At 39.1% G+C, this 27,539-nt stretch overlaps 1 protein-coding gene across 5 annotated transcripts; it reads left to right on the forward strand.

Annotated features, from left to right (window-relative positions):
• The first annotated feature begins 3,488 nt into the window (after nt 1–3,488).
• paqr7a (progestin and adipoQ receptor family member VII, a) lies at nt 3,489–18,634 on the forward strand. Of its 5 annotated transcripts, none has more exons than XM_080442322.1 (7): nt 3,489–3,563; nt 4,786–4,880; nt 9,676–9,834; nt 10,762–11,169; nt 12,101–12,265; nt 15,669–15,879; nt 17,190–18,634. In XM_080442322.1, exons 3-7 carry the CDS (start codon nt 9,781–9,783, stop codon nt 17,423–17,425), a joined length of 1,074 nt encoding a protein of 357 aa, XP_080298448.1. In that variant the 5' UTR covers nt 3,489–3,563; nt 4,786–4,880; nt 9,676–9,780; the 3' UTR covers nt 17,426–18,634. The 5 variants fall into 5 exon arrangements, with proteins under 5 accessions (XP_080298448.1, XP_080298451.1, XP_080298449.1 ...); XM_080442325.1 differs by having other exon boundaries at nt 9,679–9,834; XM_080442323.1 differs by lacking the exon at nt 3,489–3,563 and adding an exon at nt 4,606–4,632 and having other exon boundaries at nt 4,783–4,880.
• Nucleotides 18,635–27,539: the final 8,905 nt, after the last annotated feature.

The raw sequence follows: 27,539 nt of genomic DNA on the forward strand, positions 1-27,539 counted from the left end.
TCTACAGTGAAATCTGTCCAGGTTATCTGTGCAGGTAGACCACATGAATTTTTTTCTTTAAATATAAAAAAAAATCTCCTTTTTGGCATCTGCCATTTGAATTAACTTGATTGATTGACATCGAGAAAGGCCTGTCAGCTCACTTCACGGCTTCTATAGTAGGGAAAACGACAATGCAATGCTTTGTTTTCAAGAGTGTTACATGCAAACGTTGTAGCATTATTACATTACATTAATATATACCCCCCCCCCCTCTATTTCACATTCCAAGTCCGTTTGTCTTTTTCTGGTTGGTAGATCTTGTTGAGCTGGTCATTTTAAAAGTAGTTCTCAAGTAGGGCACCCCTGCCATATACAATACATTTTAGGAAGGACAATCTGTCCTCGTCTCACAATTGCCCCCCTGGCCATACTTTGGACATGTCTGCTCTATCCCCCTTTATCTGGACCTGAGCATTCAGACTGTCATATCAAATATGATATCTCCGCTGTGCTGTCCGGCAGAAACCAGCTAACTCCAAAATATTCATTTTTCAGGAAATGAAAAAGAAGTGGAGTTAGGAGGTTTTGTTCATCATTGATAAGAACAGCTGAATGGACCTCCAAGCTCACAATGAGGTTGGAGGTCAAAAGATGGTGGAGCCTGGAGTCAGCAAAAGCAGAAAGTTTGAGGATCCAATGGAGTTAGCTGGTTTTGTCAGAAGCACTTTTTAATGCTTTTCATTGGTTCAATATTTTACCAACACACAGACGTAAAGGGTGTTCAATGGCCCTGATTTATGGAAAAAAAATGCAAAAGCGTCAAAATGGAGTTAGCTGGTTTCTGCCGGACAGCAACGATATGTTTTACTTTTATACTTAAGAACACTGTTTCATTTGGTTCCATTTGTGCACTCATAGTTATAGTTAGATATAACTGGGGGTCCTTGAAATTTAAAAAGTTTGAGAACCACTTCTTAAAACGTATTAAACACTGTTGGGTTTTCTAGGGAGTGGTGTAAAGTAACTGAGTACATTTACTCAAGTACTTTACTTTACTTTACTTGCGGTACTTTACTTTACTTGAGCATTTCCATTTGTTGATATGTCATACTTGTACTCCACTACATCTCAGAGGCAAATATTGTAATTTTTAACCACTACAATTATTTGAAAACGTTAGTTACTAGATTAAGATTATTATTACAAAATACATACATTAATCACATAAGCCTTATTTTATACTTTGTCTATTTGAACAATCCACAAGCTCACAACGCGCCACATCGCTACGTGTTGTGAGCTTGTGTAGTTCGGCTATATTCGAACAAGAAGTTTGACTTATTTGAACTTTTACTTTGGTACTTCAACTATACTTTGATGCCAATATTATTCTTTTTTCACTTTTACTCAAGTCAAAGGTTGAATACGGGCATTTCGCTTGTAACAGAGCATTTCTACATTGATACTTTTACTTAAATACAAACTGAGTACGATCCAGCCCTGCTCAGAGGAGACCAAACCAAACCCTGCCATGTAGGCCAGTTCTGGCCGAAGGATTATGTAACACCTCACTGTTACCACGGAAACAAACCACAAAGGATGCCTTTGTCAAACTATCTGGGTTTTATTCAACTTCGATGTAATAAACAATAAACAACCAGGCTACAATAAACTCATTCTTCTGCAACTAGTTTTGGCCTGTCTAATTTAGTTTAATAGACAGCCTACATTTGTAGGATTTATTGCTTAGTTTTATTCTAAGGGTTCAATTGTGAGTGCTTCCTCAAACATTTTCATGTCAAGGTCCCCCACATTAATGCAGTGGTGGGAAGTAACTAAGTACATTTGTACTGTACTTATGTACAATTTTGAGATATTTGTACTTTACTTGAGTATTTCCAATTTCCAGTACTTTTACTTCTACTCCACTACATCTCGGATCCAAATATTGTACTTTTACTCCGCTACAATTATTTGAAAGCTTTAGTTACTTTGTAGATTTTTATTATTATTACAAAACATACATTAACCACTTCAGCCCTATATACATTTAGGCCATTTGAAAATAGCCGATCTACAAGCTCACAATGCGTCGCGATGCGACGCATTGTGAGCTTGTAGATCTGCTATTTTCAAAATATTTGTACTTGTGAAATGGGACATTCTGCACAATGAGTACTTTTACTTTTGGTACTTTAAGTATATTTTGATGCCAATACTTTTGCACTTTTACAAGTAACATTTTGATTTCCGGACTTTTACTTGTATTTCTACACTGCAGTAGTGATACTTTTACTTAAGTAAAAGATGCGAGTACTTTTTCCACCACTGGTACCCAGGGACCACCATACAAGATTCGTGTTGTTAAAATGTAAATAAAAATAATAATAATAATAATGATGAATATGTTTTGCAAATAGCAGATCTACAAGTTCCCAGCGTGTTGCATCGCGACACGTTGCGAACTTGTAGATCTTCTATTCTCAAATAGCCAATGTAATTATACGTGTTGTGGTTAAACTGATTTTGATGCTTTATTAACTGACTTTGCTGAAACCCCCTCAAGGACCCCTGGGGGTCCCCCAGGGGTGCTGTCATTAGTGTTGTTGTATTTGAAAGGTCTATGAGTCAGCCAGTGGCCCTACTTGTAGCCTGCCTTGTGTAGAGGATATTACGCAATAGTTCTGACATGCAGCAGAGATGGAAAGTAACTAACTAGTCTACTTTTACTCAAGTACACAATCAGGTCAACTTTTAGGCACATTAAATGTGCCTAAAAGCGACACTATTAAAAGGAAAATACTCAAGTAAGTTTACTTGAGTATTTTCCTTTTAATAGTATCGTTTTTACTCTACTACAACTACAAGTATTTGACTGCTTTAGTTACTCGTTGCTTTGTAGATTTAAATTAAGAATTTCATATACAAATATTCTTTAATCCAGTGGTTCTTAATTTTTTTCATGTCGAGGACCCCCAAATTGATGCATAAATGCATAAATGGACAAAGTGGTTAGAATGATTTTAACGCTATATCAACTAATTTAGCTGGGGACCCCCTGGAACCCCACTTTGACAACCACACTGCTTTAAACCACTTACGCCCTATTATATGCTTTGGCTATTTTCAAAAAGATTTGACAGAATTTGAGTACTTTTACTTTGGCGCTGCAAGTATATGGTGATGCCAATACTTTTGTACTTTCACTCAAGTCAATATTTGAATACAGAACTTTGACTTGTAAAAGAGTACACAGGACTATAATCATTTTTACAATGTGGCATTGCTACTTTTACTCGAGTATTATTTGAATGGAATACATGGAACTGGTACTTGTAGTCAGGATATTGTGCAATATTGCCTGACATGCTACATTCCTGTCCAAACATCTTTACAAAAGGAATGTTCCACAGAACTTATACACACCCACCCACTCACACACACCACACACACACGCGCACGCACGCACACACACACACACACACACACACACACACACACACACACACACACACACACACACACTTCACATTCTAGCTGCATGCTGAGAACTCCCTGGAAGACCTCACACCCAAACGCAGGCAAAAAAAACCTCACTTACTTTTCCATTTCTTAAGAAGACCATTTGATTTTGTTTTTGAACCCATGGCCAAACTTCAAACTACTGGATTCTTAGTTTTCATTTATTTATTTATTTAATTATATATGTTTTATATTTCTTCTAGTTTTTGTCTTTTTCGTGCCTACTTACAGCATACATTCTTATTTTTCATTTTATTTTATTTATTCATTTTCTTAGTTTCTGTCTTGTTTTTCTTCGAGCCTATTCTTATTTTTCCATTTAATTATTATTACCCTATTATTATTATTATTATTATTATTATTATTATTATTATTATTATTATTATTATTATTATATATTTTTTGTATAGTTTGGTCTTGTGTTTCCAGTGGTGGAAAGTAACTAAGTACATTTACTCAAGTACTGTACCAATTTTCTATACTTTTACTTCTACTCCATACTTTTGTACTTTTACTCAAGTACATTTGGATTACCAGACTTTCACTTGTAACAGAGTATTTCTACACTGCAGTATTGATACTTTTACTTAAGTAAACAAATGTGAGTACTTTTTTCCACCACTGGATAGCTCTAATTTTCCGGGTTGAAAATGCCTCGTTTGCACTAAAACGACCAAAGTTTCCTTTTCTGTTAACATTTAAACAAACTTCTCTTCTATTTTCTATCTTCTACAAGCGATTTATGAACACAAAAATATATTCATGAATTAATAAAAAAAAACGCTCGAGCAAAAGAAGGCAACATTTAGCATGTTAAACTTATCAGAATAATAATGATAAATATAATAACACATCATTTCTTCCCCTTTTGACTGGGGGAAAAAAAGGCGTCCCCGCCTCCTTTTCTTGGTAATCTGTGTTTAAAAAAAAATCCGTACGCTTCCTCCGCCGTACGACGGCGGCGGTGGAGCCGATCTGCAAGCTCACAGCGCGTCGCGTTCGCGACGCGCTGTGAGCTTGCAGATCGGCTGTTTTCGGCGCGCGCCACACCGACGTACGTGCGAAGCGTCGCAGGCAGTTCTGACACTGGACACCTTGCAGCGTTGAAAGAAACCAGAGCCGCTGCCTGTAACTATCTGAAAAAAGTGTTTGAAAAACAGGCGAAACCTGTTAAAGTTATTTAATGACCTTGTCATATTTTATAAATATTTTATAAATATTTTTAAAATATTGTATTCATTAACCAAGCATTTGAACAAGAGTTTTCTTCTTTTTAAGTAGACATAAGGCGATTCCTGGGGGAGTTTATCACTCCATCTGCGAGAGATATTAAGACACAAGAAAACACAACTAAAGAGGATTACTTCATTTTAAAGGTAAACTGATCTTTTTTTTTTGTTGTTGTAATTTTGTGTGATTTGTAAAGTTTGTCTCATTTGTAATGACACAATGATTCAGGCATGCCTTTTAAAAATGTAATAATGATGATGATCAGTGGTGGAAAAAGTGCTCACATTTTTTACTTAAGTAAAAGTATCAATACTGCAAAAAAGAAATACTCTGTTACAAGTAAAAGTCCGGAATCCAAACTGTAGGCTATTGAGTAAAAGTACAAAGTGTTGGCATCAAAATGTACTTATAGTAGGCTACCAAAAGTAAAAGTACTCATTATGAGGAATGTCTGATTACATTTTTTTCAAATGTATAAAATCGTTTGAAAATAGCAGATCTACAAGCTCAATGTGAGCTTGTAGATTGTCTATTTTCAAATGGCTGAAGTGGTAATAATAATCAAAATATACAAAGTAACTAGTAACTAAAGTTTTCAAATAAATGTAGTGGAGTAAAAGTATTGGAAATGGGAAATACTCAAGGAAAGTACAAATACTTCACAATTGTACTTAAGTACAGTACTTAAGTAAATGTACTTAGTTACTTTCCACAACTGATGATGATGATGATGATGATTATTATTGTTGTTATTATTATTATTATTATTATTATTATTATTATTATTATTATTATTACCATTATTATTATTATTATTAGTAGTAGTAGTAGTAGTAGTATTAATATTATTATTATTATTATTATTATTATTATTATTAGTTGTAGTAGTAGTAGTAGTATTATTATTAGTATTATTGTTATTATTATTAATCAGGGAGAGTAGGCTTACAGTTAATATTTAGGCTCTCTTTGTCATTCACACATCAATGAAATAAATCTTCTCCCCCAAAAAGATGTATTTAAGATGGAAAGTAGCTTAGTACATTTACTCAAGTACTGTACAATTTTGAGGTACTTTTACTTTACTTGAGTTTTCCCATTTATCAATACTTTATACTTCTAGTTCTACTCCACAATATCTTTTAAATTTGTTTTACTCTACTACAATTATTTGACAACTTTAGTTACTACTACTAGTAACTTTGCGAATTTAGATTAGTATTACATGAACTACTTAATGGGTCTTCAACAGGGGGTCCGGGACTCCTAGTGGTCCTCAGAGTTACTACAGGGGGGTCTGCCAAATCTTTGTGTGATAGGATTTATCTATGAAGTCTATGAAAAAGTTTAATTTGCAACACAAATTTATACAGTATATGTAGTGTAGGGCATTGGTTCTCAAAGTGGGGTCCGGGGACCCGAGGGGTCCTTGATGGGGTTCCAGGGGGTCCCCAGCAAAATGTGTTAATATAGCATCACAATAATAAAAAAACACTTAAAACTTTTATACTTTGGCTTTGACAAAAATACAAGATCTACTAGCTCATAGTGCGGCACGAGTGCCGCGCTATGAGCTTGTAGATCTGCTATTTTTTGAGAAATTGTGATTCTTTTTGCAAATCTTTTAATATATTTATTTTTAAGTGAACATTTGTAACTCAAATCTTTGCTTCTGGGGGTCCCTGGAACAAAATATTTTGAGATGGGGGTCCGCGGCCAAATACATATAATTTTGGGGGTCCTTGACATGAAACAGTTTGAGAACCACTGATGTAGGGTCCCTGCTTCATCTCTCTCTCAGCTAAGGGGTCCTTGGGCTGGAAAACATTGAAGAAGTCTTAGGGCACGCTCCCACCAAAACATGGTCGGCTAGCGTTAAACGCAGGTTGTGCGCGGCCACAGTTTTTTGCAGCCAGCGGATTCTAAAAAAAGGGAGTGACGCGCCTGTCACTCACTTTCAGGATCCTCCCCGTAGCCCGCACCGCCTGATGCCTTGAGCACCATGGTGCTTCCTGAGTCTTGGGACGGTCCGCCTTCCACTCACCCGATTGGACAGAGGGGGAAAATCAGCTCCCGCCTCCAGCAGTTTTCTGCTTCAAATGGACAAGTCGTCTAGAGCAGATAAACGCAAGGTCTGCGCGACAGGCGGAAAGATCCGCTCTTGCGTGAATCCACGCATTTACATTGACAAAGCATTGGCAGATTCTGCCCCAGAGGTAAAATAAAAGTGCGGTGGGAGCGCGCCATTGCATTGGCAGAATCTGCCAATGCTTTGTCAATGTAAATGCGTGGATTCACGCAAGAGCAGATTTTTCCGCTTGTCGCGCAGACCTTGCGTTTATCTGCTCTCCGCGACTAAGCATAAAACTGCTGGAGGCAGGAGCCGATTTTCTCCCTCTGTCCAATCGGGTGAGTTGAAGGCGGACCGTCCCAAGATTCAGGAAGCACCATGGTGCTCAAGGCAGCAGGCGGTGCGGGCTACGGGGAGAGTCTTGAATGTGAGTGACAGGTGCGTCACAGCGTTTTTTTGAATCCGCTGGCTGCAAAAAATTGTGGCCACGCACAACCTGCGTTTAACAGCGGCCAGCCAACTCTTGGTGGGAGCGCGCCCTTAAAGGTATCATGACATTCATTTTCACTTTTTTTATTTTCAATGTTTTATTTGGGGTTTTATGACCTCAATTACACCCAAAAAAACTGAACTTAGAACATTCAGTGGATTTTCTGTGGTCTGGGGTTTTCTGAATAATTAGGCTGAAAAGTAATCTGAGCTTGGCCCTTCGACAGTGAGGTCACAGTCGATTAATCCCGCCCACTCTCCTCCTCGCCCCTCCCCTCCCCTATCCTTTCCTTTGGGGGGGGGCGGAGCAGAGGCGATGATTGACAGGCAAAATCCCTCACCAGCGACACCCGCAGGCAAAGATTTCTTTTTTCATTGCAGTTGAAAAGGCTTTAGAAATGTGAGAGAAAAACACCTGCCATGGATCACTGGAATGGAATTTTCACTTAAAACTTTTTGTACACTTTTGAAGGACCAGGACAAAGACTTTGAATGTGGTGTAAAAGTGAATGTCATTAAACCTTTAAGCCTTATTTCATATGTCAGCTATTTTCGAAAAAAAATCACACATTTTGAATTGTTTTAGTACTTTTACTTTGGTATTTAAAGTATACCTTATTTATACTTAAGTTAAAAAAAAATCTGAGTATTTCTTCCACCACTGTAAAAAGAAAAAAAGGAATAATGGTCAATCTTTCATTCTTTTCATTCATAAAGTCAAATCAGCAGTGAACTTGCCTGGTTCTATTCACAGGAACTAAACACATGATACCTTTTGTGATATTTATCATATAATAATAATTTATAATAATAATATATTATTATTACTTTCTCCAGTAATTTTATAAGGTACAGTTATTGATCCAATTAAGTTCTGGATACTCTTGATACCAGGTAATAAGTATCTTTGTTTAATATTAGGACTTTTTAAGAGGAGTAATAAGTAACTAATAACTTGTTTCTCTTCTTGAGTAACACTGTCCACCACAGCACAGGAGCTGTACTTATAATGAACCACTTTAGCCCTCTATCAGGGGTCTTCAACAGGGGGTCCGGGACCCCTGAGGGGTCTTCAGAGTTACTACAGCGGGGGCACCAAATATATGTGTGCTAGGACCACTTGAACCCTAGCTTCCCTATTATGGGGCGAACATTCGCCGAAAATAGCTGATTTACAAGCTCACAACTCACAATTGCGCTGCGACGCATTGTGAGCTTGTAGATCGGCTATTTTCGTTGAAGAGATTTGGTGCAGAGGGAAAAAAAGAGCAGGCCAAGTCCAGATCCAAAGGTCAAGTTTACTCAGTATTGAGGGTTTATGTGGTTAAATGTCTGAAAATAGACATTAACATGAATCCAACATATTTATAGAATAGAACAACAATAACAAAAACAAAAACATGAATTTACATAACACTTATAATGATAGTGAAATCTGATCTGTAAAATATATATGAAAAACTTAAATTTGCAAGACAATTTCATACAATATGTACAAAATTCATCTGCTTCATCTCTCTCTCTCTCCGCTAAGGGGTCCTTGGTCTGACAAACACTGAAGACCCATGCCCTGTATCATTCGTTGTACGACAAATTCCAGAAATAGCAGATATACAAGCTTGCAAAGCATCGAGGCATTATTTGTGGGTCTTGCAGATCCCCATGCCCATCAACAATAAAAGATTACCTGTGGATGTGTTATGTTTCCTGAGGACGGACCCTATAGGGACCAAAAGGTTGCTTCCACGACACGTACCGTACAAGTTGCCAGTGTGCGGGTAATCTTTTATCGTCTATGTTATATATCGTCTCTGTCTGTCTGAAATCTCATATGTCTTACTTTTCAGGATTAAAATAAAAAAATAGCAAAAGAAGCAGATCTGCTACTTTTGATGCTTTTGTGTGACACTTGTGTGTAGTATGATCAAGTTAAGTAGGGTCACTGTTAATTTACGAAAAAAGTTGGAATATGGAGATAAGAGGTGTCTGCCCGCAAAGCAACGATGTTTTTCTTTTGCCTACACACCTGCCTTTAACCCATTTAGACCTAGATTAGAACCCCTATTCATTGGTATACCTTTCAATCCGGGAACTCCTTTTTGTAACATTAGCTGTTGCTATATACTGTATATACATAGCAACATATTTATATCTTTTTTTTTGTGCAATTTTTTTTGAATTAAAATCTGTTTTTCAGAAAACCTTTAGCCAGGATTTAGAAGGTGTTTCTCAGGTCTAAATAAAGGTGTGCCAAAGTTTCTTTTACACAAGTCATGAATGACACAGGGACAAAAATAGAGACCGGGTGTCGTAACCTGCATTTGTGGTTTTTCCAGTTCCAACAATGAGTGACATTCTTTTGTTTTCTTTGATGTGAAAAGCAGTCCACTGGTCCCCAGGGGCCCCTTCTACTGGCCCCCCCCAGGCCCCCCTCCGCCAGCCAATTGGCCCCTGGCCTCAGCTAGGGGCCCCTCCTGCTCCCCATCATGGCCACTATCTTCATGGAGAGAATCGGCCGGCTTTTCATCAACGTCCAGCAGGTGAGCAGTGGTGTAAAGTAACTAAGTACATTTACTCAAGTACTGTTCCTTAAGTAAAAGTTTTAGGTATTTTTGACTTTACTGGAGTATTTCCAATTTTCAGTCCTTTTACTTGTACTCCACTACATCTCAGAGGCAAATATTGTACTTTTACTCCACTGCAATTATTTGAAAACTTTAGTTAGTTACTTTGCAGATATAAATTATTATATTATAAAACATACATTAACCACTCCAGCCCAATTTTATACCTAGGCTATTTGAAAATAGCCGATCTACAAGCTCACAACGCATCGCATCGCGGCACGTTGTGAGCTTGTAGATCGGCTATTTTCAAACAAGTACTTTTACTTTTGGAACTTTAACCTTTGCTCTAGAGTGTTTGTTCAGTAACAGGAGTCTCCATGTCTCTCCAGCTCTTTATTAAACTGATGTATTTTCAAGTCAGGATACCAATTTTATCCAATCAGGATAGAGAACTCAGGATACAGATAAACAAGTGAAATTGGAAGTAATGACACAAATACATGAGCAGACAAAATTGTAGCTGGATCACTATAAAAATTAAGCTGTTAAATGGGTACTATCTCCTGATTGGCTGACATTGTGTCACCTACCTGAAAATGTGTTTTCTGTTTGTTAAAGAGCTGGAGAGACATGGAGACTCCTGTTACTGAACATACAGTCTATAGCAACGCTTAATGTCAGAATATAGAGCTTTAACTTTTTCATAAAAAACTTTTTGTTTTAACCAACAAATATCACTTACCCTACCTTTAAGTACATTTTGATACCAATACTTTTGTACTTTTACTCAAGTAAATTTAGAATTCCAGACTTTCATTAGTAACAAAGTGCTTCTACATTGCATTATTGATACCTTTACTTAAGTAAAACATTTGAGTACTTTTTCCACTGCACTGCCAGGTGAGGCAGGTGCCCCGCATGCTGACCGAGGCGGTGCCCTCCTCCATGCCCGGCACGGTGCCGGACACCGAGGTGCCGCCGTTCTTCCGAGAGCGCTACGTCCGCGGCGGCTACCGCCCGCTCCACCAGGGGTGGCGCTACTACTTCCTGTCGCTCTTCCGGCGCCACAACGAGACCGTCAACATCTGGAGCCACCTGATCGGACTGATGGCCGTGGCCGTCAAGTTCTGCCACCTGGCGGAGACGGTGGACTTCTCGGACACCCACTCGTGGCCCCTGGCGATCCTCTTGGTGTCCTCGGGGGGCTACATGGCATGCAGCGTCACCGCCCACCTCCTGGCGGGCAAGTCGGAGCTGTGCCACTACATGTTCTTCTTCCTGGACTACGTGGGCGTGGCGCAGTACCAGGTATAACAAGAGCTGCTCAGTCCCGTGGTTTACTTCCGGTTGAGGAATAGATTCAAAATGATAAGGGGTATTTCACTTTAAGACACTTCTGTTTTTTTAAAGCAGTGGATCCCAAACCTTTTAGCTCGAGACACTAAAGAGAAGTTCGATGTGTCCCCGGGACCCAAACTAGTGAAAATAACATATCTTTTTGGTTTTTGTGTTTTTTTTATTTATGGAATTTCTTAGATTTTTCATTTATTTATTAAATTCTTTTGAAAAATATTGTATTTTTCTTTTTTTATGTATTTTTTTTTTTTTTAGATTTTAAAAGGTAGGGTAAGTGATATTTTTGGGTGTATATATATTGTTTTTGTTAAAAAGGTTAAAGTACTATATTCTGATAGTAATCATTAATTGCTACAGAGCGTTTGTTCGGTCACAGGGGTCTCTCCAGCTCTTTAGTAAACAGAATATAGTACATTTTCAGGTAGGTGACAAAATTTAAGCCAATCAGGAGAGAGCACTGAAAATGCATTTTCTGTTTAATGAAGAGCTGGAGAGACATGGGAGACTCCTTTTACTGAACAAACACTCTAGCAATGAGTACTATCAGAATATAGAGCTATTTAACACTGATTTTAACCAAAGTAAAGCACTTACCCTACCTTGAATTGAAAATCTTTTGAAATAATGATATATCGCATAGATGTTTTTAAATGTAGTAAACAAAAAGAAAAAAGAAAAGAAAAAGGAGGGATATTTACTTGCAACCCATAAAAAAGGGTCTGCAACCCATGGGTCCTGACCCACTGTTGTTTGTTTTAAAGGACTACGAGGGCTTTTGTGTGCAACCCCAGAGAGTTTTCAAGTTGCTCGATTTCAATATTCAGATATTTGATATGAATCTTTTTTAATCGGATAATAAATACATTCTGGTTGTGGTTCCCAGTACGGCAGTGCAGTGGTGCATTTCTACTACGCTGTGGAGGAGAGTTGGCACCGGCGCGTAGCAGGCTTCTTCATGCCCGCCGCTAGCGCCCTCTGCTGTCTGAGCTGTCTGGGCTGCTGCTACGGAAAATACCGGAACCACAGCCTGCCGGCATGGGTGCGCAAGGTGGGTGTCTCCAAGTACTTTTACTCAAGTACTGTTACTCATACTCTCAAGTTCGACATTAACCACTTAAACCCCAGCATCCTTATCGTGGGGAAAGCTTTAGCAGAGAAATAGCAGATAGAGAAGCACACATAGCCGAGCTTGTCGATCGGCTATTTTCAGCTAAAGCTTTCCCCACGACAACAGACAACACACTAGTATGGAGCCCTGAGGGACTTTACTAACTGGAGAACCAAGTCTGACAAGACGTTTGATGTCACAACATTTTTATGTGAGATCAGGTTACCTGTCATTGTTAAGGGTGACCCGGCACCGCCAGAGCTACGTGACATGGTCCAATATCAATTTAGGGCACAGAGTAAGAAGTGCATCACTGAGGTACTGTACTATGGTGAAGATGGTTACTGATGTATGATTTGTTCAAGCTACAGATGAGTAGTGATGTCGATAAGGAGGATACTTTGGAGGATGAGGTAGACCAGGATGTGGGTAAGATAATTGTGTGCATGCCAATCAGGAGGGCGAGGGCAGGGAGGATGTGGTGGGTGGACTTTCTGATCCTGATTATGAGTTGGAGCTTACAGATATTGAATGTAGTCGCAAAAGAAAAAAAATGTCATCTTATTTTATATGTTTACACTCATGTTATTATGAATACCAGTTCCTGTGACATGTTAATGACATGTTTCACAAAAATAAATCATGACTAAAGTGAACCATTAATGGAATATTAATGGGATATGGAATTTCAATATACATTTCCTTAGAATCTATGTATATAAACATGGTTTTAAATCTTTAGGTTACTAACGAACGGGGGCACTGTGGCGCAGTCGGTAGCGCTGACGCCTCACAGCTAGAAGGTCCTGGGTCCGATTCCCGCCGGGGACGCTGTAGGCGCTGGGGTTGTGTTTTCTCCTCCGCGTCATCAGCACCCATACCCTAGGTGGGGTTGGCGAAAGGGCCTACTCTGTGTGGAGTTTGCATGTTCTCCCTGTGTCTCCTAGGGTAGTTAATACCCTCACAAAAACATGTAGTAATCCTGGTCACTATACCGCCTCCCCCTGGCCAGCCGGGGCGCCTGATGGAGGGGAAGGGAACGGATTGGAATAACGTGTTCCTTCCACGCGCTACGTCCAACCGGGGAAACTCCTCCCTGTCAGGTGACAAGAAGGTCAGTTGGCTCTCATGCATTGAAGGAGGCATGAGCTCGGCCCTGGACTCCCTGGGCTGGTGGGGGGGGTGTAGCGCCCAGGATCACTTAGAAAATTGGCACCGGGTGAAAAAAGGGTGGGATTAAAAGAAAAAAAATAATAATAAGAGAGAACCATCAGTTTGAAGTAGAATGCTTCATTCGGATTTTGAAAACTGTGTTTTGGCATGTTGTTATAAATGGAGTGATAACACACAGAAAGCTACCACTGATGCAAGGCAAGGCTATCATATATTTCCTAGCACTAGGGGTGTATACCTTCCAGAAAATCATTATGAGAATTATTCCCCCCAGATGATACCGATGACCCCAAATTTGGGGCCCTGGTTCGCGGACTAATACGTTGTTGATCGGAGTTCCTCAGGGCTCTATATACAAGTGTCTTCTTTTCTGTTTTCGCTCTGCATTAAATATCTTCGCAGAAAGTAGCCGATCTGCAAGCTCACAAGGCGTCGCTGCTATTTTCCTGCGAAAACGTTTCCCCACAATACGGATGCTGAATCTGTGTCTCAGAGGAGGGCTGTGGACAGTTCATAAACCTGCCTACCAGTGACATCATCGATGGGGAATCCAAGCTAATAGAAACTACAGGCTTTCTATTCCTGGAACGTTAGCATGCTATAATACGAGCTATTGTGTAAATCAATCAATCAATCAATATATCTTTTTTGAAATGACCAAACCTGCCTACCGATGATGTCACTGGTAGGCGGGTTTCTGAACTGTCCACAGCCCTCCTCTGAGACACAGAATGTAACCATATTATAATGAGCATTAGTGAGGACGAATAATATGAAGATAGGTTGAGAATGGGTGAAGTGCTCCTTTAGGTCCTATTTTACACTTACAGTACGTTTTAACAGCGGGCGACTCTCGGGCGATCGCCGGCGACATCGTCCAAAATATAAAGAAAGTCTATGAGAGCCGGCGACTACTGGCGATAGGGCGAAGTGGGCGGGGGGGCGATGAAAAGATGGATTTTCTTTATCTTTTGGACGATGTCGCCCGGGATCGCCCGAGAGTCGCCCGCTGTTAAAACGTACTGTTAGGCTATTCAAACATAGCCAGTCTACAAGCTCACAACAACGTGTCGTATGGCGAAAGTTTTAATTGTTTTTGCCTACGGCAAGTATATTTTCATGCAAATACTTTTGTTGTTTTACTCAAATGTTGAATACAAGCCTTTAACTTGTAACAGAGTATTTATACATTGTGCTATTGCTACTTTTACTTAAAGGACCACTTCACACATCTTCATACTGTATAATTGGTCATCACTGATGCTTATTAAAAGATGGTACCATTGTTGTTTGTTGTCTATTAGGTCTGTGTCTCAGAGGAGGGCTGTGGACAGTTCAGAAACCTGCCTACCAGTGACATCATCGGTAGGCAGGTTTGGTCATTTCAAACAAGATTTCAAACTTTTTTATTTTATTTATTTTTGTATTAACACATTCCATGCCAGAGTTTAATCTCATAATGTACTCACCAGTGCCAGCGTTTTATTGTTGTTTTTTTGTTTTTTTCATGTCGCCACAGACCTCGCTAAATAAGTTAAAAGTGCGCGTTCATTTGGTTCTAAACACACAGCGGATCTGTGAGAAACGGCCAGCGAAAACAGTTTCCAAATCCGTGCCGCCATCTTGAAGATACAGCAGATCAACGTTAAACAGTGATCAGCGAGGAGAAAAACAACAACCGAGAAAATCGAGTTTTAAACAGGATCCCAGACAGGAAGCGGATACGATCGAAAAAACCGGAACCCGAATAATTCTGTTTCCGACCGGAAACCGGAAACGGAAATGGATCAAAAAAAATCGGAAAGTGCACCTGGGGCAATTTCAATGGGAATCGGCGGTTCGCGTAGATCTACGCGACTGGCACGCTGCGGCTTTAAATAGGTTCGCGTAGATCTACGCGACTGGCATTCAATGTGTTAAAGGACAATGGATCCTATTTCAGCATGCTAACTTTCCGGGAAGAGAAAGGCTGTAGTTTCTATTAGCTTGGAATCCCAATTGATGATGTCACTGGTAGGTATGTTTCTGTCCATAGCCCACCAATGAGACACAGAGTGAAATGGTGACATCTTATACTGAGCATTAGACGAGTGAGGACCAATTATATGAAGATAGGTTGAAAATGGGTGAAAACATAAAACAAAATCTACCTACTCTCTTCCACCACTAGGTGGGGCAGGTGGTTCCGTCTGCATTGGCGTACGCATGGGACACCAGCCCCGTGTTCCAACGACTCGCAAACTCCTGGAACCACGGCCACCACGAACAAGACCCCGCCCTCCTTTTCCACTTCGGACAAATTAGTTTTTTTCTGCTGTGTGGGTTTTTCTTCACCAGCCCGCTGCCGGAGCGCTGCTTCCCAGGTCGCTGCGATTTCATAGGTCAGTCAGCGGTGGACAGTAAACTAAGTACATTTACTTGAGTACTGTAGGCTACCTAAGTAAATGTTTTACAGTATTTGTTTTCTTGGCTTTCACTCTGCTATATATAGAAATAGAAATATTGTACTTTTGACTCCACTTCATGTGTAGGAAGGGAAAAAGTACATTTTGAATTAACCACTTAGGGCACGGTCACACCGCAGCCTAAGCCCTAAGCATAAATCCGCAAATGGCAACAAACCGCTCCGTTACCCTTGAAAAGCATTGTCAGAATCCGCCATCATAGACATAATTAAAGCTCGGTGTGAACCCTTAGGGCGCGGTCCCACCGCAATTTTGTTTTACCTATGGGGCGGAATCTGCCAATGCTTTTTCAATGAGAATCGTGTGGATTGATGGTGTTGCGCATCTTTCCGCTTTTCCCCCTCTGTCCAATCGGGTGAGTCGAAGGCGGACCGTCCCAAGCCTCGGGAGGTGACATGGTGCTTACGATAGAGCAACTGGTTGTAGCTGTTGCTTTGGAGGGTCCTGATAGTGAGTGACAGGTGCGTCACTGGTCATTGGGACAGAATGCTCTGTAAGCTACATCGTTTTTTAGAATGCGCTGGCTGCAAAAAAACTATCGGCTGCGCACAACCTGAGTTTAACAGCGGGCAACCATATTCTGGTGGGACCGCGCCCTTAAGCCCTATTTTGTAAGTTTATAGATCTGCTATATCCACTATGTCTTATTGTTTTTTATGTTTTGTTTTTTACAATTTTGGAAAATTTCTGAATTGTCTTTTTTAATTTTTTTGAAATGTTATAAAAAAACATTTGAATACTTGAGTGCTTCTGGTTGTGGTCACACCGAACTGGAATTTTACCTATATGCGGGTCAATTCTGCCAATGCTTTTCAATGGGAACGGAGCGGTTTGTTGCCACTTGTGGATTTCTGAAAAAGGACACTCAGTTCCCATTGAAAAGCATTAGCAGAATCGGCCCTCGTAGGTAGAATTTAAGTTCGGTGTGACCACACCCTAAGGGCGCGCTCCCAACGCACTTTTATTTTACCTCTGGGTCGGAATCTGCCAATGCTTTGTGAATGCAAATGCGTGGATTCATGGTCTTGTGGATTTTTTCCAAGAATCCACGCATTTGCATTGACAAAGGATTGGCAGATTCCGCCCAAGAGGTAAAATAAAAGTGCGGTAGGACCGTGCCCTTACTTGAAAATACTTTTTATTTTAAAATACTTGAGTATTTAAAAAAATAAATAAGGCTATTTACTATTTGAGTATAATATACACTTTTTTATCCACGGCTGTAGGTCAGGGTCACCAGTTGTTCCACGTCCTGCTGGTCCTGTGTACCATGTGTCAGATCCACGCCTCGTACCTGGACTACGCCGGACGCCGGGCGCTCTACACCCGTCTCCACGCCCACGGCCAGGCGGCCATCTTTGTCGGTTTGTACGCCGCCACGGTGGTGGCGTGCGCGCTCATCGCGACCTTCATGATCGGCAAGGTCAAACGAGTACTGGGCGACAAGGTCAAAACCAAGTGAAAGGATTGGAAGACTGTCCGGTACGAGCTCACTGTTGCTCAATGTGGGGTTTGAGGACCACCAGGGGTCCAAATGGACCCGTACAGGTCTCTGAAAGTGTACAAATGGAACCAAGCGGACCATTACGGGTCTGTTTGGTTCCATTTGTACACTCTCAGAGTCAGAGGGTACGGGATATTCATTGGTTAAAACAAAAAATATTCTTTTGTAAAAAGGTTAAAGCTCTATTCAGATCGTTTATAGAGTGTTTGTTCAGTAACAGTTTCTCCCTGTCTCTTCAGCTCTTTAATAAACAGAAAATACATTTTCAGGTGGGTTGCCAATTTCAGCCAATCAGTCGAAAGTACCCATTTATGAACTTTTTATCTTGTATCCTTAATGAGTTCCCTCTCCTGATTCGATACAATTAGTATCCCGACCTGAAAATGCATTTTCTGTTTACTAAAGAACTGGAGAGACTGGTAGACCCCTGTTACTGAACAAACACTCTATAGCAATGATGCTCAAAATATAGAGAAAGTTAACATTTATTTGAACAAAAGTAAATCACTTACTGCACCTTAAAAAAAACACGGAGGATTTTACAGTGTAGGTTGGGTTCCGGGAGATACTAAATGGTGTCAAGTGGGGGTCCGTTGACAAAATGCATATCAAAATGGGGGTCCTTGTAACGAAAAAGTTTGAGAGTCACTGAACTAGCGTATTAATGTTATTGTGATATGGATACATACACTGCCATGCCTGTAACTTAAAGTTAATTTTGTTTATTTCTATTTTGTATTAAGTCTGTAGCTTTCAAAGTTGGACTAGCTTTTCTCACTACAGATGTTTATGAACTCAGAATCTCATTGTTGAGATTTGCACCTTTCACCTAAATTATATTTTTCTATAATGGCAAATGCCAGTTGAATAGAGGGCTAATGTATTTATCTATAATAATATAGAATGTCTGTATGTTTTTTAATAACTGGTTTTAATGTGGGAGTTTCGTACACTGACCAATAGCAAAAGTGGTTAAGCCCTATTTAAAAAATTTGTCTTCATATTATTTTATTTTTTTATAGCTAATATGCATTGCGAGCTTGTAGATCAAATATGTTTTCAATTCTTTTGAAGATTTCAAAGATGACAAATAGTGAACTCGACTGAAAACGTGCTCTCAAATTTAAGGAGGGCATATGAAAATAGATATCTATCTGCTACGTCATTGCCTGTCTATCTGCTACAACATTACATGTCTATCTGCAACAGCATTACCTGTCTATCTGCTACAAGATGTCTTTCTGCTTCTAATTACCTCCTTCTAATGAATGTTAGACTCATTGAAAACCAGTGGTGGAAAGTAACTAAGCACATTTACTTAAGTACTCTACTTGAGTACAATTCTGAGGTATTTGTACTTTACTTGAGTATTTCCAATTTCCATTACTTTTACTTCTACTCCACTAGGAAGTAACAATTTAAAACAAACCTGGATGAATTAATTAAATACATGAATTAAATGAATGAATGAATGAATACGTTAACCAGCGGAACCCTAGATTCTGGAGGCAGATAAGCTCACAACACGATGCGTTGTGGGCTATTTTAATGGTACTTGGTACTTTAAAGGGATAGTTCACCCCCAAAATGACTTTTTTTCTATCGATTAGTCACCCCATGGAGACTTGAATTCATGCGACAAAAACAAAAAAATATCCATGAATTCAAGTCTCCATGGGGTGACTAATCAAAGTCTTTTTTTGGGGTGAACTATAAGTATATTTTGAAGCCAATTATTATGTACTGTTACTCAAGCAATAGTTTTGAATACAGGATGTTTAGTTAGTTGGCATCGCTACTTTTACTTATAGGTAAAAAAAAGAGTACATCTTCCACCTCTGCTTTGTCCAGCTGTTTGGAGTTTTGTGTGTGTGTGTGTGTGTGTGTGTGTGTGTGTGTGTGTGTGTGCGTGTGTGTGTGTGTGTGTGTGTGTGTGTGTGTGTGTGTGTGTGTGTGTGTGTGTTGGACTCTGACGCAAGCGACACCCAACACTGACTCTGATTGGCTCTCACTCACTCCCAGGTCGCCATGGTGATCCCTAAGTAAACACCCGCTCTGCCAGTAGGTTTGAACAAGTTTGAGGAGAAATGTAGGCCTACTACATAAATACATATGTATGGACACACCAGTGGTGGAAAAAGTACTCAAATGTTTTACTTAAGTAAAAGTATCAATACTGCAATGTAGAAGTACTCTGTTACAAGTAAAAGTCAGGAATTCTAAATTTACTTGAGTAAAAGTACAAAAGTATTGGTATCAAAACGTACTTAAATACTTAAAGTACAAAATATATATATATATATATTATATATTATTATATATATATATATATATATATATATATATATATATATATATATATATATTTTTTAATGCTATTCTTTACCTTCCACAAATACAGTTATTCAAAACCGTGTTGTTTGACATGTAAGCCTTCCGTCCAAATATGTATTTTAATGTTTACAAGTAGTAGTACCGAAGCAATGTGGACAATCTGGAAATGCTTGTATTGATATGTAGGCCTATTATATTTGAAATGTTATGAGGCATATTGTCAAAAGTAATAAATATAGGTTATATTTGAAAAAGACTACAGTAAGCAATAAAGGAGGTTGTTTATGCAATCAACACCAACATTACTATTCTTTATTTTTTTAATCACAGCACTCTGCTAATATACATAATACATCCTGTCTGAAGGCACAGCGCTGGTGGAAAGTAACTAACAGTTGACAGTTACTCAAGTACTGTAGTGCAATTTTGAGTTAATGTTAGTAGGCTATACTTGAGTGTTAACGTTGTATTGCCTACTTTATACTTCTACACTATATCTCAGAGTGAGATTGTAGATTTGACATTTTGAAAAAAATGGGTGAAAAAAAGGCTACTGTAAGTATATTTCCAGGCCAATACTTCTGTACTTTTACTCAAGTAAAATGACCACTGGAATCATGGCTGGATGTTAGAATAAGCTGATCACATTTTCCATTTTTGCCATTGCAACCACAATGCATCCAAAGTGAAGTTTGGTCCGGTAGCCTACTGCCCTCAAGTGGACATTAAGTGAACTTCATTGTGTACACTCAAGCAGAGATAGACAAAGCTCATAAGAAACTGATTCTATAAGCAGATATATGAAGCACTGGTGGACAAAGTACTTAACGTCAGTACTTGAGTCAAAGTATAGATACTTGGATACAACAAGTGGAAGTTACTGTGTCAAAAAATGCTAAATTCAGAAGTAGAAATTAAAAAGCTTTTTTTAATTATCATTATTATTATTATTATTATTATTATTATTATTATTATTATTATTATTATTATTATTATTATTGTTATTATTATTATCAATGCATTTCTGCACTTAATATGAGGATAAATATATAAATATAAAATAATAATACAAATAATAATAATGTTTTCCCCCAAAGAATAATGCGAATAGCAGATCTAAGCGCAATATGAGCTTGTAGATATTTTGAAATGCTATATAGTGCTATATTTGTCTTTGAAATGTAGTGGAGTGAAAGTCACAAGCTTAAAACTAATGAATGAATGAATGAATGAATGAATGAATGAATGAATGAATAAATAAATAAAGTACAGATACAAAATATATCGTTGCTGTCCGGCAGAAACCAGCTAACTCCATTTTGACGCTTTTGCATTTTTTCCCATAAATCAGGGCCATTGAACAGGGCCATCTGTGTGTTGATAAAAATAAATATTGAACCAAAGAAAAGCATTAAAAAGCGCTTCTGACAAAACCAGCAAACTCCATTGGATTCTCAAACGTTCTGCTAAAGGTTTTGCTGACTCCAGGCTCCACCCCCTTTTGACCTCCAACCTCATTGTGAGCTTGGAGGTCCATTCATCTGTTCTTATCAATGATGAACAAAACCTCCTAACTCCACTTTTTTTCATTTCCTGAAAAATGAACATTGTGGAGTTAGCTGGTTTCTGCCGGACAGCAGAGATATATATTTAAGTACAGTACTCAAGTAAATGTATTACTAACATTACTGTCCACTGCATGAAGTGAGCAGGCATTGTGTTCAGACTGCTAGAGCATTGGTTCTCTCACCTTTTCAGGTCGCGCTACCCCCCAAAATAATCATATTTGAACTGGGGACCCCCCAGACAACCTGACAAGCACTTGGTATTGTAGGAGTTGAGGCATTACATGTTGTTTGACTCGGTTCCACAGCTAAACATTGTGAAAATAGCCGATCTACAAGTTGCGAGGCGTTGTGAGCTGGTAGATCTGCTATTTTCACAATGTTTGCCTCATATATTAGCCTATTTGACAATTTGGCCAATGTTTGACCAGTTTTTATAGTATAGTTTGTTGAATACTTTTGATGTAGTAGGCCTAATGGACTTTTTGTTTTATTACTTTTTTCTTTTTTTTTCATTAAAAAGGTCTTAAAAGTTTTTAAATTGTCACTTCACTGTCATCTGGGGACCTCCCCCCCCCCCCCAAATCATGTGGGGACCCCCCTGGGGGTCCCGGCCCACAGGTTGAGAACCGCTGTGCTAGAGTATTCACAGTGGGTCATGCGCCTCACGGCTCAGTTCCTCAGTGAAAAATAAAAGCTGATTCAGCACAATAATATTGGACGCCGTCCCACATTCTCTGCTTCCTGCAGAGAAACAATGGGGCCGTTTCCCCCTCCACAATAAAGGTCACGCGCAATGAATCTATTGAACCATTGAAAAGTATTAAAGGGATAGTTCACCCCCAAAATGACTTTTTTTAATTATTGATTAGTCACCCCATGGAGACTTGAATTCATGGATTTTCTTTTCTTTTTTTGTCGCATTCCTAAGTCAATAATTCTGATGACCGGCAGCAGTTCCGGTAGGAGACACAAAGAGTCTCCTTTGTGTCTCCTACCGGAACCGCTGCCTACAGGTCCGCTGGTCATCAAATTTTTAGCTTAGGAATGCGACAAAAACATATGCATTCAAGTCTCCATGGGGTGTCTAATCAATAAAAAAAAAGTAATATTTTGAGTGAACTATATAACAAGAGCTTGTTGTGACTAAATAATAACTATATTGGATCCATTGGAACACATAGGTTCTCTTTTGTATATACATTTCCTAAAAAGTAACAGTTTTGGACATAAGAGATATCCGACCGACAGCGAGTCAGCGACTATAATGACATATAGCCTATACATGCAGAGTCATAGAGGTAACAGGTAGGGTGGGCACCAAAACATTCTCGGCACTATAGGGGAAACCATGCATGGGCACCTTGGAAGAGTGGGCACCAGGGAAATCTGGGCACCAAAACAGAGTGGGCACCAGGCGTCGGAGGAGGAGTGGGCACCAGGGAAATCTGGGCACCAAAACACAGTGGGCACCTGGCGTCTGAAGAGTGGGCACCAGGGAAATCTGGGCACCAAAACAGAGTGGGCACCAGGCGTCGGAGGAGTGGGCACCATGGAAATCTGGGCACCAAAACAGAGTGGGCACCAGGCCCCGGAAGATTGGCCACTAGAGGAAATCCAGTCACCAAACGGGAATTCTAGTTTTACTGAGGTTAGGGTTAGGATTAAGGTTTGGTTTAGGCATGGTTTTACTGGTTTGGACATTAGACATTTTACTAAAAAGGTGCCCAGTCTTCCGAGCCCTGGTGCCCACTCTTCTCCAGCGCCCAGTCTTCCCAAAAAATGCTGCCCAGATTTCCCTAGTGCCCACCCTTCCTGTATTTGTGATAGATCAGAATGGATTTCTCCAGGCTACAGGTATATATCACACTGTATACTGTATACTGGAGTAGCTACGTTTATTTGTCTATAAGGCCAAGGGGTGAAACAATAAGGGCCGACTGTTTTTTTTTCTTGCCTTTTTGGGGTCCTTTACCTTCTCGACATTGGTTCTCAATGTGGGCAGGGGCCCACAGGTTGAGGATATTGCAAATGGGCCCCCAAATATTTGGCAAAACACATTATGATTATAAAAAAGATAATGTAAAAAAATTGACAGTATTCTTTATTTAAAAAAGGTTTTCATTGTGATGCAATAAATAGGAACTTAATGTCAGTTCCATTGATCCAAGCTGGATAACACAATCGATTGATTGATCATTAAAATCAGTGGTGGAATAAGTACTACTTTTTTTTTACTTAAGTAAAAGTATCAATACTGCAATGCAGAAATACTCTGTTACATGTAAAAGTCAGGAATTAAAAATTTACTGGAGTAAAAGTATTGGTGTCAAAATGGACTTAAAGTACCAAAAGTAGAAAGTACTCATTATGCAGAATGTCCTGCTTGAAAATAGCAGATCTACAAGCTCACAATGTGTCACATCACAACGCATTGTGAGCTCGTAGATCGGCTATTTTCAAGTAGACGAAATGTATACAGAGCTGAAATGGTTAATGTATGTTTTGTAGTAATAATCAAAATCTACAAAGTAACTAGTGATTAAAGTTTTCAAACGATTGTAGTGGAGTAAAAGTATAACATTTGCCTCTGAGATGTAGTGAAGTAAAAGCAGTGAAAATTGGAAATACTCCAGTAAAGTAAAAAAACACCTCAAAATTGTACTTAAGTACAGTACTTGAGTAAATGTACTTTGTTACTTTACACCGCTGATTAAAATGGAGGAGGAGGCATTAAAATGGAGGAGGAGGGCCCTGATCCAGAAAAGGTTGTTCACAGCACAGTTCACTCAAATATAACATTCCACATAATAACGGCAGGACATTATGGGAACATATGGATTTATCATGCTGCATGATGAGATTACATGAATAGGCTACTTAATACATAATATATCATCTCATTCTAATGGATCATATCTAATTTTTGGTCATATGGAGAAGAAAGGTCAAGCGCTAGATTTAACCCATGACACAATGGTGGAATGTAAATGGAATAACCTCAATGTACTTTTACTTTACTTGAGTATTTCAGGTTTTTTTATATTTTATACTTCTACTCCACTACATTTCAGAGGCAAAATATTGTACTTGTTACTCCACTACAATGATTTGACAGCTTTACTACTTAGCAGATTTATATTATTACTACAAAACATACTTTAAGTGATGAATGAATGATGATGGGACGGTGACCCAACAAGGGTCCGTGCGCCCTATGTTTAGTGACCACGTTGCATAATGTGTCTTTAAATTTAATTGGGAATCAAAATACAACTTCCATCCTTACAACATGGCATTATTCGTGAATTACTCAACCGTCAAGCACCAGTTCAAAAATAGTATGAAAATAGCAGATCTGCAACCTCACAACACCTCACATTGCGACACATTTTCTGGGGAAAGAATACAAGATGGATTTTTTATTTCTATTTATGGACATTTCTAAAAAATATATTTGTATTATTTTTCTTTCTTTCTTCCTTTCTGAGGAAAAGAAAATCGTAGAAAGTAAGTATGTAAGTGTATGAATGAATGGATGGATGAATGAATGAATGAATGGATGAATAAATGCACACATACATAAAGTTAGCTCCATAAAGAACCTCTCACTCCGCTATACAGCTCCGAGATGAGGTTCTATGTCGTTCTTAAACAGAATCGGGTGAACGTCCACCAAGGCTCCGCTGTTTACCCTTTTGTATACATCGTATCCCAAAACTAATGGTAGATTCCAAACCACACGGATGTTTAAGGTTTGGTTCGGAGCATAATATTTTAGGTCCGGAGCGAAACTACCCGTTTAAATCGCTTATTTAGTCAGCCTGTGGGTCCGTGTATTTCCTGGCAGTTGGATTTTCTTTTGGTAACCACAAACAGAAATCCGCCCATTGCGCTCGTTTTTCATTTTTCATTTTTCATTTAGGGTCGCGTCGGTTATTTCGCTCCCGTTCGCTCCCGTGTTTCATTTTTCATTCTTCATTTTAAAACAAGTTACGTTCGTTTCGCTCCCGTCTTTCATTTTTCATTCTTCAATAAAAAATAAAAAATGAAACGTAAGAAAACAGGGTTTTGCTTTTTCATTCTTTCATTTCTCGATCTTAATCAAAGATACTGTAAAGACAAGACCAGAAGCGGAAGTAGATTTAGTACTTAAAAATAAAAGTGATATATATATATATTAAATATAATTTTATACCGTAGGCTACATGATTATAACATTACTATGGCTACATCAATGTTAGACAGATGGACATATATATAGATAGATAGATAGATAGATAGATAGATAGATAGATAGATAGATAGATAATATAAATATATTATAGGCCTACTGTAGGCTACACGGTTATAACATAAACATAATTATGATAGGCTATATTATTATATTAGGCTATTAACATTATGCAAGCTAATTATATTTACCATGGTTACGTCAATAAGAAGACAGACAGATCTATATCTGTCTGTCTGTCTGTCTGTCTGTCTGTCTGTCTGTCTGTCTGTCTGACGGACGGACGGACGGACGGACGGGCAGATATGCCTACGTGATTCTCTTCTTTTCATTTAGACATGCGTTTTTTCATCCAAAATGTGTGTTATATTTATATTATTTAGTTGCAGCATGATTAATTAATAGCCACTCATTGTCATCAAGTGTTTCAGAATCGGTATAAACAAAACGTGAATACTATCAATACAAAAGATACAATGCAACTTTGGACTGGTACATCAGAGCTTATCAATATTCGGTGTCTGTCTGTCTGGATGGACAGACGGACGGACTTACGGACAGATTGATAAGTAGACTTGATTATAGCCAATATATTATTTTATTTTCATTTACACATGCGCCTTTTCACCCAAAATGTGTTATATTATTAATAGTCCCTGTTTGCGTAGCCCCCAAATCGGGCTCCCCAAGTTTTGCTCGCTGTGTGAACTGTTCAAAGACGCAACAACAAGCTCCATACTAGCACTCGGTGGTACTGGTGCGTCTCTGACCGTTTCTGTCTGTCTGTCTGTCTGTCTGTCTGTCTGTCTGTCTGTCTGTCTACTCTGTCCACAGTAGGCCTATAGAAGGATATAGACCTAGGAAATCCAGGTGTCCAAATGTAACAATGTTGATATTGCAGTAGTAATTTTAAATCGAGTCTTTACAACTGGCTGGAAATCTGGAATCTCATGAACTTGGATGTATAATAGTTACGCTACAATATTCAGACCCTGCCCTATGGCACACAGTGCCCGTGATGGGATCATTCCTTACAAATGGTTACATACGGTTGTAGCCTATGTTTGTCATAATTGTAATACTTTTGGAATAATCACCATGAACGATCGAGCTCAATCTCTCCCCTCCATTGCGCACTGGAGTCTGGACGTTTGGTTGTTCATTGATTACAAGTTACTAATACTACTGGTTACTCCTACCAATACAATATGAACTACCCCCCACAGTTAAGAGGTTCACATCTCACTAGTCTGGGCAGATCTGTTCTTTTCGGTTTCCTCGATTGCCATGGTTGGTAAACACTGTATGACTTAAAGTCGTCAGGTTGTATTACTATTAATCATACTGCAACTAAAGCCAACACATTTTGGATGAAAAAGCTGATGTCTAAATTAAATAGATTGGCTAAAGTACATTAATGGCCTACAGCCGCACGAAGTGATCAGAAGCGACACTATCCAGGCACGCACCTTTACGCATCCTAATTTATGTTATCCTACAGTGTATAGACCAATTATTTGTTTACTAACATTGAGACTGGACGCACAGGTGATTGTTTCAACCCCCTCCAACCCCCTCTTGTGTGTTGGCTGGTGGTGAGACGCGTCTTAGCGAGACCTGATAGAATAGGTTTCATTGCGCGCATACTGGTTGCACGCATACTGGTTCTTATCAGTGTGACGTCGTCTGTTAAGGGGTCTATATATAGGCGCGTTCATTAATTCATTAATAGTGCGTGCTAAAAACAAGGCATTTCGTACCATAAACAGCACCGTCCGCATTGATATATTGTTCAACAGGTGTGTGGGGCAATGTATCCCACTGACGACGAGCACCTGCAGAGCCAGGACTACACTCGGGGTTTTGCTTAGCCTAATTTATAAGAAAATAAACAGTTAATAAAGCACATACAGTAGGCCTATACCTTCAATGAAATGCT

This window comes from Gymnoscopelus braueri, assembly GCF_963280865.1.
Source record: "Gymnoscopelus braueri genome assembly, chromosome: 11".
NCBI classification, from domain to species: Eukaryota; Metazoa; Chordata; class Actinopteri; order Myctophiformes; family Myctophidae; genus Gymnoscopelus; species Gymnoscopelus braueri.

Bases quoted from the DNA above. Each gene is read 5' to 3' on its own strand.
- paqr7a (XM_080442322.1), top strand. From the start codon at position 9,781: ATGGCCACTATCTTCATGGAGAGAATCGGCCGGCTTTTCATCAACGTC. The intron at 9,835-10,761 runs GTGAGCAGTGGT...CTGCACTGCCAG, and splicing joins TTTTCATCAACGTCCAGCAG to GTGAGGCAGGTGCCCCGCAT. The intron at 11,170-12,100 runs GTATAACAAGAG...TGTGGTTCCCAG, and splicing joins TGGGCGTGGCGCAGTACCAG to TACGGCAGTGCAGTGGTGCA.